This window comes from Sander vitreus, chromosome 11, assembly GCF_031162955.1.
Source record: "Sander vitreus isolate 19-12246 chromosome 11, sanVit1, whole genome shotgun sequence".
Taxonomy (NCBI): domain Eukaryota; kingdom Metazoa; phylum Chordata; class Actinopteri; order Perciformes; family Percidae; genus Sander; species Sander vitreus.
Window position 1 is genome coordinate 19,370,235 of NC_135865.1, and position 14,000 is coordinate 19,384,234.

Consider the following 14,000-nt stretch of genomic DNA (forward strand, 5'->3'; position numbering starts at 1 on the left):
TTAACATGAGAAAAAAACCCACAAAGGCTTAACTTATAAGAAAAAATAAATATCACTCGTCTGTTGGGCAGACTCAGGCTCAACTGAGTTTTATCTCATGAAAATAAATACACCCTTGACCAAGTGTGAAGGGTGTATAGATAACTGATAGAGTATCTGTGGATGTCAGTCTTACTTTTTTTTTTATGAAATAGGCATGAATGGCAGCCTGGTTTGAGTAGACTCACTTCAGACTAGTTCACTCACAGGATGCAGCATACAAGTGACCATTATTAAGTAATAAATAAATGATGTCAAGGGATAACTCCTGCCATTTATACCAGCTTGCTATACCAAGATGTGTTTCTAATATTTAGTCTACCCTCAAATAGTAGCAACACCCCTCTATATAACCTAATACATTTGACATCCACACACACTATATCCTACAAAATTACCATGAAGTTGAATCAATACGGTTTTTTTTAAACTGTTTTAGAGAGGTGTTGATTAAACTTTATTTACGTCATTTTTGGAGGATGTTGTTTTGGTGCTATTAAACTGTATTGCATTATATTTAGAGGTGTACACAATATGTTCAACCCACTTATATCAGTAAGGGTTTAGTTAATAATACTAAAACTTCTCAGTATAATGTAATACAGTTCAACAGCACCACAGCAGTTTAACATTCATGAAGGTAGGATTTATTTTAAGGTTGTTGTATTAGACTGCATTAGTTTAAACTGGCAATTAAGTGTATTTGTAAGTTGTAAATATCCTTATATTTGAAAATACCAGTAAAGAATGGAAACTGATTATTTAAGGAATGTTTGACCTTTCATTCAAAAACCTTGTGAATCTCATTGGAAATTGACTAACTGTTGATCACTCTAATTAGGCACATGCAGCAGACAACATAGGCTACAGTATACTTTAATTATACTGCATTTGATAAACCAGTAGTTATGAGCTACATGATGCTCAGAGAGTTAAGAGGTCCTAAAATTCAATGCAATTATGAGACGGTGCACAGTTGAGACACTATATACATCTGAAAAAATATGTAGGCCTATATATTGGACAATGAGAGTAATGATATTGCACAGTATACAGATATTTCACAGTAATGGAATTGCGCAGTATTATTAATATTATCAATAGTATTAAATATGAAATGCTGCAGGTACAGACATTAACCTTTATCTTGATTGCATATGCCATGCCACAAGTTGAGAAGGTGGTTCTTCAGTGCAGGCAAGAGCTCATTTGTGTTTAATCCATGTGTGGTCATCCCTGACCAACTTCAAATGTGGTTGAAGCAATGAAATCCTAATGTGCCCTTGATGCATTTTGGGTGCAAGCAAAATTTACTCGCAGCCAGTGCAAGCTTAGAGAAACGGGGGTAAATAAGAAGTACATGGGTAAAATCAGAGACGGTTTAGAGCCTATAGAGAATCTTTGGTCAAATGTATCTTCAAACTCCTGTACAGCAGATGGCGGTATGTATATTTGAAGCTGATCGGTATCCACCAATCCCAAGAGATGCAGGTTGTGGGCATGAACTGCTTTGCTTTCGTCTCATCGATGCTGTCCAATCACACAACGCTAAAGCGAGACACCGCCAAGATCAGATTGTGAGACGCGCTGCTGTAGCAAGGCTAACAGAGAGTGGATAGAAAAGGCTAACAAACAAGTTGCTAACTTGTGAAGTGCAGCGGTAAGCCGTATTTATGGACTTATGGCTCGCTACCCAGCTGCCGCAAAAGAAAGTTATTGATGTTAAATGTCTGCTTTTATCAGTTATTGTTTTTAAATATCTTGACAATCTCCTGCCAACAGACACAAAGCTAACATAGTAAAATTGCAGCTAATTCTGGCAGTGTTGTCGATGACAGCTGTAGATTAGCTCCCCCGCTAGCTACTAGCTAGCGTATCGCCAGTTGGCTAACAAAGCGACCGGTGGTCCTGGCTTTTCAACCTTAATTGCGAGTTAGCTCGTTGCTAACATACTCAGTAACGTTAGGCATTGCTAATTAGCAAAATATTAGTCTGTGGTGTACTTTATGCGTTAATCCAAACGTATCTAACAAGCTGCTAATTTATCGTATGTAGTAAACGATAACGGAATCATCAGCAAGGCTTTTGTTAGTTTAACATAACGGTTCGGGGTGATTGTGATTGAATTGGTCACATTAGCTAGCTAACATACTCAGCTCTTCTGCTATGGAACGGAACGTTTTTATACGAACATTGGTGTGCTGAAACAACATAAAAACAAAGTTTAGAGTGCATGTTTAACGGTTGAACAAATCACGCTAGTACCATTAACGTTAGTATAGCCAAAGTTATCAATCGTAAGGTCGATATTTTATTCAAAATACAATGATCAGGCTAGTTAGTTACGTAGTTTATTGCATTTATAATAGCAGATATTTAAGTGTTTCTGAATGTAACTTCGGGACAAACTAACTGTTATGTTTGTTGCTGACAGGCATCTGACAGTAAGATACCCATTATTGTCAATAAACATCAATAATATAATCACTAGAAAGTAACTGATATATCAGAAGTGTATGGCGAAATATTTTGGGTGTGAGTTTCAATGTACCATTACATTTAGCTACAGTCTGAATTAAACACGTCTTGTTTCTGTTTCATTGTTAACTTTAACTGTTTACTTTTTCAGTGGTTCGTCTTTCTTCGATTGAAAACGATCACTTTTTAATACAGCTTCAATATTCGACCAAACAGGCAAATCTTGGCATTATAACGGCAAAACATAGAAAGTTGAGTAAAAAAATAAACTCAAGAGTTAAACACCCAACAATAATAAATATTTTTGTCCGTGAAATTGACTATAGAATGATCGAAAAGTACTTCGACATTGCTTATTATGTTTCCTGTTTTGTAGGGATTTAGACCTCCTCTTCCTCCATTCTTAAATGCCAACAACAACAGCCGTCGAAGAAACAGGAGAGTGCACTCGTAAGTGCACATAATCAGTTTATTAACTTCATTCGTCGTGCGAAATGCACACACATTTCTTAAATGTTAACCCATACTTGACTTTGTTTGTAATCTGCAGCACGCAACCAAACAATCGCTAAATTGTATGTGAATCCTTTCAAAACGTGCATAAGCTAACTCGCTAGCTAACGCCAGCAAGCTATTAGCAGTAACAGTTAGCTAGCTGCATTCAACAAAAGATTGTTCATTGCTTTCGTCGTATAGGGTGAATGGTGTTACTACCGCATGCAACAGTAATATATGTAACCATGTTGTGCTATCACTTAAGTCACATTAATAGTTTTGGGCTGGAGTGATTACGTTAGCATGTTTGCGTTAACCTGTAGCAGAAGTTCGACGATGCCTCTCCTCCGGACGTGCTCGGTACCTGAAGTAGGCCTTGTACACACTTAGCGTAGTAAAAGTTGTGAGCATCAAGGGCTTGTTTAATGTGGATTTCATAGTGCATTAAGAAATGTCCATGAAAGGCTCATACAATCGAGATTGGTCTGAAATATACACATTTTATGTTAATTGTGCCTGGTAAGAAGAATACCCGGTAACTCGAGCTAACGTTAGTGGTGTAGCTTTGTAAAATGTGCTGGCAGCAAGCAGTGCAAATGGGCCTCAGAAATAACTTTAGTTCAGTTAAACACCAAAACAGAGGGAAATATAATGGAAACATTTTATATTTGGGTAAAACTGGAAACTTACCACTATCATTTAATAGTTTGCCTTCTTTCTGTCCTCAGGGGTCTGAGAAGTGACAAATAGAAGAACATTTTCTTTTTAGCCTGAAGCTCAACTCCTCCGGTCCTTTGGGATCATGGCTAAAGATGTAAGTAATCATATACATGTTTTGTATTTTTTACAGGAAAACTGTTGTTTAGTAGGCACTCTTGCTGATGTTGTATGTAGGTGTATTATTTATTGGCTATAAATTTAAGAGATCCAGCATGATCCCACTTTCTTCTTTTGTATGCTTTTTGTTTAACTGGACTAATGTAGATTCTTTTAATGTTGTGGTTTTTGAGTATTAAGTTATTGTCCTTTGCAGGCTGGTCTGATAGAAACAAACGGAGAGCTGAAGGTTTTCATCGATCAGAATCTGAGCCCTAGCAAAGGTATATATTACTAGTAATTGCATTTGCACGGTGCACATTTTTTCTTTACATTAACATCACAGTGTCCTGACTGCAGCTTTTTGCTAACATTTCACTTCCAACTACTAATATAAATCATTGTGGAATGTTTTCAGTTCATTTAATGTTGTAAAAGTTAAGTCTTAACTTCTTACCTATCTAAATATATATATATATATATAGTTTTAACCAATTACAGCTTTGTCTTTACTTCGACAAAAGGACGCCAACACCAGCGATTTAGTCCTGAGTCGGCCATCCGTCAGATCAGATGTGTCCAACAATAGTGGTGGACGTTACATACAGTCTAGTTTAATTGGTTGCCTGTCCCACAAAGGAAAAAATGTTTCTTCAGGTGTAGGCCTATCTGCTTGTAGGGGGAAATGGCGTATCAATCAAGAGTTCTACTCATTACTGATCTTATCATGTCTCCTATTAGGTGTACTATCTTTGGTTACTGTCCAGCCTACAGCTGCCCCCGTGGCCAAACAGCTACTACCCAAAACTCTTGGGCCATCCAATGTGAACATTGCTGCACACATGCAACATGTGCCACACATGGTGAGTGATGCTCCCCCCATGAACTACCATACTATATGGTCTTATGATGTCCGATTTCTGTGAGAGTTTAGAACCTCTCTATATGTGAGTTTAGAATCTCTCTCTATCTATCTATCTATCTATCTATCTATATATATATATATATATATATATATATATATATATATATATATATATATATATATATATATATATATATATATATATATATATATATATATAAAAAAAATATTAGGTTTCTAAATTGGCAGTGACCAGCAGATGCATTTGTGTATAGATTTGTTAGCTGGGTTTCTCTGCTGTGTCTTACCGTTGTGTAAGCCCCTCCATTATCATTGTGAGATGACCGGGCGGAGGTAGGTGGAGGCAGCTGATCCTAAGCTTAACAACTCTATAGTCAGCAGGATTACATCCATCATCCCATTATGTACATGGAATGTATACATAACGGAAATCAGCTTAGATATCACCTGTGAAGGAATGAAGCCTCATATTACTATTAAGGATGCAAATGTTAACCTTTTTTTTTTCTTCTAATTATCATCATTGATTACTCAATTAAGTCTTAAATACTAAATGTGTTGTTTCACCATTAAAACTTTATTTAAACAATTGACAGTTGCTATCTTTGCAACACAATCCAAATATATTGGGCATTTGAAAAATAATGTGAATTAAAAAGACATTTGTTAAGTCACAAATTAAATGAAAAGGACAAAATCATTATTCTAGTTTGTACTGAGAGTAATAACATGCACCTTTTCTAATGGCATGAGCTCAGTCCATACTGGCCTACAACACATGAGCAATAACTCTTGAATACCACCGAGCCACAAGTCGATAACCACTGTGCTTTAATATTTTCTTTTGCTCTGTCCTTCTGTAGGTGATAGGAACACCCCAGAGACCTACAGTATCCAATACCATTTTGGTAAACAGTCCACATACACCCAGTTCCCAGTTCCTCACTCAGAGTCAACCATCAGACGCCTCTCCATGGTCATCAGGGTAAGTCTTCAAAAGGTTCTTAAGTTTGAGTAAGCTTTGAACATCATTGTGGATCTCTGTGGAGATTCAATTAAGTTTTTTAGCTTTATCGGGCCTGATATCGCGGATTAAAAATGAAAATGCACGAGTGTGACATACTAATAATTGTGTTTAATGTGAAAATTTAGTGACGTGGGGGATCTGTTCTGTCCACAGAAAACGTGGTAAGAAAGGGGAAAAGAACGGGAAGGGCTTGAGGCATTTCTCCATGAAAGTGTGTGAGAAGGTGCAGAAGAAAGGAGTAACCACCTACAATGAAGTGGCAGATGAACTGGTTGCAGAATTCAGCTCTGCAGAGAGCCACATGTCACCCAATGACGCAGTGAGTGCTGCAGTTGCAGGACGTTTTCTCATAATATAGTGCTATATTTATTAGATTATCTAACGTATAACAATTTATACATTTTTGTTCATATTTTGAATCTTGTTTTTTTCATTTTTAGCATGTGTATGACCAGAAGAACATTCGGCGGCGTGTGTACGATGCACTTAATGTGCTTATGGCCATGAACATTATCTCTAAAGAGAAGAAAGAAATCAAATGGATTGGCCTTCCCACCAACTCAGCGCAAGAGTGCCAAAACCTAGAGGTAGAAACACAGTGAAGACCGTTCTCACAATAGCTAGTTTCGGAGAGATCTTGCCTTTTTTACCCATGTTATAATTCTTCACCGTTATTCCTTTATTTCAACTGCAGGTGGAGAGACAAAGGCGGCTGGAGAGGATTAAGCAGAAACAATCACAGCTTCAGGAGCTCATACTGCAGGTGGGAATGAACTGAGTGTTTGCACTTTATCAGGGGGGTCTTCACTCGTATCCTCCATAGCTACGATGTCAGTTCTGCTGAAGGTGATTGTTCATGCATACCTTCTCCTCATGGCGTTTGTGAGTGCAAGAATGTAAACTCAATGGCTATTTTATTATGTACACCTGCAATCCAAATAGCAGCTCTGCCATATATTCTACCTTTTTTTATAGTGAGTTTTTCTAATATTCTGTTCCCCTCAGGTATGTAAATAGGGAGGACAAAAATATAGAAATACCTCTCACTATAATGCAATCCAGTTCAGCAACACTGCAAACTATGAACTCAATAATAAATGTATAGTTAAATTTATACCTCTCTGACAGTGTCAATCAAAACTGAACATGATTACCTTTTGTAACAATAGATATGTTTTGGGTTGTATTAGTGTGTTTGTGTGTATATACGATTACTTGAGGTATATAAGAAATGCACAATGCAGCTTGATAATGTTGAAGCACAAACCAGCTAGCCTAGAAATCTAGACGCACCCTAGCATCAGCAAATGTAATTTACAGCCAGGGTTAGTCTAGCAACTCTTCGTTGGCTTGTGAGCTGTAAACGAACAGCGGTCTTTCGGACCGGCTTTGGCCGCGACTCTGGAAGACTTGGAGTTAAGCACTGAAGTCATTCTTTAAAAAGGAAGATGTGTTCGGAGTTTTGCCGACCGGATACGGCAAAAGTTTAATCTATCAACTAGCGTTGCTCTGGTTGGCTACGAGTGCAGAATTTGAAAGACAACCGTTTATCCCGCCCCTCGGATTGAACCCTGCCAATGGTGAGTTCCCAGACCCAACATCTTGATGTGGGTCTGGCTTGTCAGGCTACAAACCAGCTGCTTTGCTGGAGACATTTACAGCGCTACTGAACAACACAGGAGTATAAATCCAGCCAAAGCATAGCTGAAGAATTTTGCAGAAATGTTGAATATGTTGTTTATCTAAGCTCTCTGTATCGGCTTCAAATTTTTCATCATGTCTTTCAGCAAATAGCTTTTAAGAACCTGGTTCAACGGAACAGACAGACAGAGCAGCAGGCAAACAGACCTCCACCTCCCAACTCCATCATCCACCTCCCCTTTATTATTGTCAACACCAGCAAGAAAACTGTCATCGACTGCAGCATCTCAAATGACAAGTAAGTGATTCGGCTAGCCTTTATTTGCTTGTGTTCTTTGAATTATTAGCACAAGTTGGCAAGTTCTGTTTACCTGTGAATTAAACAAAACCAGGCACCCACACTTTTTTCTGCACCCCTGTACGAAGACACGTGAGGAAATTGTAACCCCTAAGGCCTTTGATTGTTTCAGGTAGGGCTGCACAATTAATCGAATTTTGATCACGGTTTTGGCTTCCCACGATCAAATTCACGTGATCGAGCGATATTTAAAATGCTTCATTCCGTTCATAGAACGCTCTGTATCAAATTCTCCTCTCAAAGCTCCGTAAACCACTGTCTGATCACGTGCCTCCATGAGCCAATCAGAGTTGTTCCCTGCACTGCGCAGCTTAGTTTAGATGTAGACAGTCACAGAGGACAGAGTAACGTGAGGAAAATTCCACAACAGATAGGAGTCGGTCATAAGTCGTCACAGGGTGTACCGGTTTACCAGTAAACGCAACATTTTGCCCCGTCTGTGTTGTTTTTCAGACAACAGCAGTAACCATGGTGCTAGTTTGAGTCTTTTAGCTCATAGCTTTAGCGGCAGACTGTTGTACGTCCCGCTACACGCTCACACTACACCGTTTAGCTGTCAGTATTTTAGCTGTGTTTACAACTGTAGCTAATGGTAGGCTAACGTTAGCTGCTGTGTAACGTGTTATTAGTGTTTACTAGCGTGTCATGACATGCAGTGATGTTTCTGTTGCCTCTAACTAGGGCTGCAACTAACGATTATTTTCATAGTCGATTAATCTGTTGATTATTTTCTCGATTATTCGATTAGTTGTTTGGTCTATAAAATATCAGAAAATTGTGAAAATGTGTTTCCCAAAAAGCCCAAAATGACGTCCTCAATTGTCTTGTTTTGTCCACAACTCAAATATATTCAGTTTACTGTCAGAGAGGAGAGAAGAAACTAGAAATTATTCACATTTAAGAAGTTGGAATCGAAGAATTTTTACTTTTGTCTTAAACAATGACTCAAACCGACTAATCGATTATCAAAATAGTTGGCGATTAATTTAAGAGTTGACAACTAATCGATTAATCTTTGCAGCTCTACCTCTAACGTCTGTTTTGGAGCATCGGAGCGCAACGCAGACATTTAAGTGGCACCGTAATCCGCGTTGCTATTCCGTCCGGTAGATACCGGACACCGGTGCCCTATTGGCACCGGATTTTAACATGCGCCGTTAACATGAACAGAAAATTGCGTTGCCTCTATCTTTTCACGGCAAACGTGCATGTTTGGAAAGCGGTCGCACAACAGCGGAAATGGCATACTCCTTAATAGTATCCTTCAACAACGGAGGAATGTAGCACAATATGGATGTGAAAGCAGTTATAATTATGTGACAATAAAATTAGTTTTGGTTAAAATCAACAAATAATCGTGATAATTAATCGGGATCAATATATTGATCAAAATAATCGTGATTATCATTTTGGCCATAATCGTGCAGCCCTAGTTTCAGGGTAACCCACAAAATCTGGAGAAACAAGTAGTTAAAAAATCCTCTGGAGTCGGCACTGTAGAGACAGCAGAGAAATCCGCCGTTTTAATGAGACCATATAACAATTGTTGCCCATCCAGAAGCTTTTTTTAAATCATCGTGGAATTATGTAACATAAATAAATAATTATGAATCCAAAAATCAACTTGCGTTTGCTTCGCGACCTTTGGACCGATGTGTGTGTGTGAGAGAGAGATTTGGCTTATTGATGTCAAATAGCAGACAGATAATACATTGAAGTTGACACAACTAACTTTTTGGATAAAAGCGTATGGACTTTTATGGGGGAAAAAAACCTATAGTTTTTACTTTCTTAGTTTCAGAGTTTATTTCTATTTCCCCTGATCGCCACACCTAGAAGAACATTTTTTTAAAAAGCCAATAGTCTTGGCCATTATTGTTTTGTGTGATTTCAATACATTTCTGTGAGATTTTATTACGTTTAGTCTTTTCTTTTTTCTTTATAGTCATTTAACAATATATACGTTCATGTGACATCCTTGCAGCATGCATATCCTGATAGCCCAGGTTCTGCTGAAATAAATGATATATAACTTGATTGTCTATAACTTGATTGTGCATAACAGGGTTGAGGTTATACAAGCATTATTACACAAGGAGACCAGGCGAACAGAAGATGGGGGGGGCGGGGGCTTAGACCTCTGAGGGTTAATGATTTCTTCTTAAGGCCCTGACAAGTTTATATATATATATTTTTTTTTTTTACCAATGATTCACCTAAATTCCGTCCTGGTCGTGGAACGACGAATCAGATCTTCACTCTCGCAAGGATCCTGGAGGGAGCCTGGGAGTATGCCCACCCGGTCTATGTGTTTTGTGGATCTGGAGAAGGCGTATGACCGGGTCCACCGGGAGATACTGTGGGAGGGTTAGGGGTGAGGGGGTCCCTTCTCAGGGCCATCCAGTCTCTGTATGACCAAAGCGAGAGCTGTGTCCGGGTTCTCGGCAGTAAGTCAGACTCGTTTCAGGTGAGAGTTGGCCTCCGCCAGGGCTGCGCTTTGTCACCCATCCTGTTTGTAGTATTTATGGACAGGATATCGAGGCGTAGTCGGGGTGGAGAGGGGTTGCAGTTCGGTGGGCTGGGGATCTCATCGCTGCTTTTTGCAGACGATGTTGTCCTGATGGCATCATCGGCCTGTGACCTTCAGCACTCACTGGATCGGTTCACAGCCGAGTTTGAAGCGGCTGGGATGAGGATCAGCACCTCTAAATCGGAGGTCATGGTTCTCAGCAGGAAACCGATGGAGTGCCTTCTCCAGGTAGGGAATGAGTCCTTACCCCAAGTGAAGGAGTTCAAGTACCTTGGGGTCTTGTTCGCGAGTGAGGGGACAATGGAGCGGGAGATTGGTTGGAGAATCGGCGCAGCGGGAGCGGTATTACGTTCAATTTATCGCACCGTTGTGACGAAAAGAGAGCTGAGCCAGAAGGCAAAGCTCTCGGTCTACTGGTCAGTTTTTGTTCCTACCCTCACCTATGGTCATGAAGGCTGGGTCATGACCGAAAGAACAAGATCCAGGGTACAAGCGGCCGAAATGGGTTTCCTCAGGAGAGTGGCTGCTGTCTCCCTTAGAGATAGGGTGAGAAGCTCAGTTATCTGTGAGGAGCTCGGAGTAGAGCCGCTGCTCCTTCGCGTCTAGAGAATGTGTGACGTGCACCAACAACACCAAAACAAATTCCTTGTACGTGTTAAAAAACGTACATGGCAATAAAACCCATTCTGAAAGGAGCCAGTTGAGGTGGTTCGGGCATCTGGTAAGGATGCCCCCTGGGCGCCTCCCTAGGGAGGTGTTCCAGGCACGTCCAGCTGGGAGGAGGCCTCGGGGAAGACCCAGGACTAGGTGGAGGGATTATATCTCCAACCTGGCCTGGGAACGCCTCGGGATCCCCCAGTCGGAGCTGGTTGATGTGGCTCGGGAAAGGGAAGTTTGGGGTCCCCTGCTGGAGCTGCTCCCCCCGCGACCCGACACCGGATAAGCGGACGAAGATGGATGGATTCACCTAAATATTTTCTGTTCATACGGTACCACTCACGGCGACTATATCATATCCGTTACCAGCAAAACCGAGCGAAAGCAGAAAATGCTGAAAATATGTATGTTGTATGTATGTTATGTACTTCAAATAAATGTCAGACTGACTGACATGTGATGTGCATTGAAAACAATTAGTTTTTAGAAATGTCTTATGATATATTGTCTCTAGAAGTGTATTATTCAACTTTTGTTTTTGTTAGAGGGAGAGGAAAATACTCAATATTATCGGAACATTACTTCTAGAATCGCAGTAAATGAAAATCGCAATACAAATCCATGTATCGTGAAAGAATGGAATCGGGACAAAAGCATATCGTCCCAGCCCTAATATCTAAGCACCAATATTGGGGCACTTGTGTTTTGTTACATAATTGTCACCATCTTGCACTGTACTGCTCCTTAAAACACAACTGAACTAGAAGCACCTTAAAGTAAGATTGGGAGCACTTATTTTCTTGTTTAAAAGAAATGGATAATTCACCCTTTTTCTCATGTCTCCTGTTCTTTCTCATCTGCAGGTTCGAGTATTTGTTCAATTTCGACAGCATGTTTGAGATCCACGATGACATTGAGGTGCTGAAACGTATGGGCATGGCCTGTGGTTTGGAGGTGGGAAAGTGTTCTCCAGAGGATCTGAAGGTTGCACGTAGCCTGGTGCCCAAAGCTCTGGAGCCATACGTTATAGGTCAGTTTCACATGCTCATTCTGGAGATATTAGTCAGTTGCTGGTAAGCTTCTGTTGATGCAAACCATTTTCTGCTTCAGTATTGGGTATCGGTCCGATGCCGTGTGCACGTACTCCTATTTGTAATCATAAAATTCCTCCGATACTACCACACCGATACCACCTCATAGCAATGTGACATCAATTCTTCGTAGAGCAGGTATAGGCGGCGGAAGAGGAGCAATGCCAGCCATTTGGAGATTTTTTAGCTGTGCCTATCCTTGTATATGGATAACCACTTTGATCGTGTCCATGTCACAGTAGGCACAGCGGTACGGCAGGTAGCCCAAGTGCATGGAAATATGACCGGAGTAAATGCTTTGAAAAGATATTGTTTAACCTCCAAAGGAAATCCGGACACTCAACCAGTCTGGTCATTTCTTTTGATAAAAATAATTTATAAAAATTTTTATGAAATTGGGGGGGTGTCAGGAAAAAAAAACTTTTCTGCAGTGGATGAATGTCGGTGGAGATGATTACTATTTTTTTTATATATATATACACACACACAGTTTCTGTAGACACCTACTGTAGCGGGAAGTACCACAGAGGCGATTTTGAGTACTTTGTCAGCTGTTTATATGTCTGCGGCCGTGCAAGATGCAATCATAAAACTTTACAGGTGTGTAGTTGAGATACAAATGAAAGCCAAGTTTGAAAATGTGTGTGGGGGTCCGAACAAGGGCGCTGAAAGTATAGGGGGTAGGGAAGGGGCCCCCACTTTACGCCCCTGGCCCCTACGCCCGTGATCCCAAGAGCAAGATTGTCTCTAGTTCATACAATGTTAGCATTGTTAGTGTTGACTTGTCATATTTCTTTATGTTGATGTAGTTTCTTTTTTTTTCCAGAGATGGCAAAGGGTCCCATCAGTAACGTCTACATCACTGGAGGTTCCTCAGCAAATGGAGCCCGTTACCCTGCAAGCAGGTGCAAATTCTTACTTGTAAATAAACCTAAATATTAGACAGATTGCAGGTGTTATGCTCATCCCCGTGCTCTTTCACCTTTTCCACCATTAACTTGTAACAAATGATAAAATCCACTCCTCCTCTCCTTGTAGTGATGGCTGCACTGACGGCACCATGGCCTCCAGCTCGAATGACTCTCACTACAGCGGGTCTCGTGTGGAGACTCCAGTGTCTTATATGGGGGATGATGATGACGAGGATGAGTATGATGAGAACGATGATGAAGACTAACCTGTCTACACCTCGCCACTCCAACAAGCACAGTCCTTCAAACCACCTTCACCGTGGGAATTTAGTCCCCTTTTGTGTGTGCTTCTTCAACCTCTTCCCCTGTTTCCCATGCCTGTATTTGTGTCTGGCTTTCTCAGGGGTGTAGATGAATATTGAAAGAACTTGGGTGTACGTTGCACCGATCTTTTTCTGCTCCTGAATCACATGCACCTGCACCACAGCTCTGGGGAAGGTGTCGTCAAGGGAACTGAAGTCTGTGGACTGGCCGCCACGCTGAAGTCTTTGTATGTTTAATCCACTTCTCAATAAGCCATCCCACAAAAAAAAAGAAAAAAAAAAAAGAAAACCTCTGTAAAACCTACTGCTGTTGGAGAATGTATAATGTACTTGTTTGAATAGTTATTCCTATTTTTTTGCAGTTACATTTGGCAGACATGATGATGATATGTTCCAAGATGGCCAAAGTGTCTGCTTTAACATGCTGTGTTAGTGCAACACCATGAGTTGTGAATGGCCTGATACAGTTGCCATGGCATCCCAGGATGGGGCTCCATCAGATGTGTTGATACTTTTTTGTTTTGTGTTCTGGGCAATAATTTGAAATAGTTTCTTATCCTCCGTTGTGTTGGGCTGGCTTCCTTATGTTCTGTAGGCAGCTGCTTTCCTGATCTTGTTTGCTAGTTTTTTGTATTCTGGAGTTAAGGAATTCTCCATCATCGCCCTGTCAAAGCCTTGGTAGTGTTTACAAAATAATGGCACCAGCAAGGTAAAGACTTTTTATAACCCGGGCTCCTGATGGGTAAAC

The 14,000-nt window shown here is 40.4% G+C and overlaps 1 protein-coding gene across 2 annotated transcripts; it reads left to right on the forward strand.

The window, feature by feature from the left end:
* Positions 1–1,590: 1,590 nt before the first annotated feature.
* On the forward strand, positions 1,591–13,541 carry tfdp1a (transcription factor Dp-1, a). 2 transcript variants are annotated; one of them, XM_078262167.1, is made up of 12 exons: positions 1,591–1,699; positions 3,741–3,826; positions 4,046–4,112; positions 4,570–4,691; positions 5,578–5,699; positions 5,895–6,060; positions 6,182–6,328; positions 6,436–6,504; positions 7,529–7,680; positions 11,791–11,957; positions 12,845–12,923; positions 13,057–13,541. In XM_078262167.1, the coding sequence occupies exons 2-12, from the start codon at positions 3,815–3,817 to the stop codon at positions 13,193–13,195; spliced, it is 1,242 nt and encodes a 413-aa protein (XP_078118293.1). In that variant the 5' UTR covers positions 1,591–1,699; positions 3,741–3,814; the 3' UTR covers positions 13,196–13,541. The 2 variants fall into 2 exon arrangements, with proteins under 2 accessions (XP_078118293.1, XP_078118292.1); XM_078262166.1 differs by lacking the exon at positions 1,591–1,699 and adding an exon at positions 2,894–2,967.
* The last annotated feature ends 459 nt before the right edge of the window (positions 13,542–14,000 follow it).

Bases quoted from the DNA above. Each gene is read 5' to 3' on its own strand.
- tfdp1a (XM_078262167.1), top strand. The intron at 11,958-12,844 runs GTCAGTTTCACA...TTTTTTTTCCAG, and splicing joins TCTGGAGCCATACGTTATAG to AGATGGCAAAGGGTCCCATC. The intron at 12,924-13,056 runs GTGCAAATTCTT...CTCTCCTTGTAG, and splicing joins GCCCGTTACCCTGCAAGCAG to TGATGGCTGCACTGACGGCA.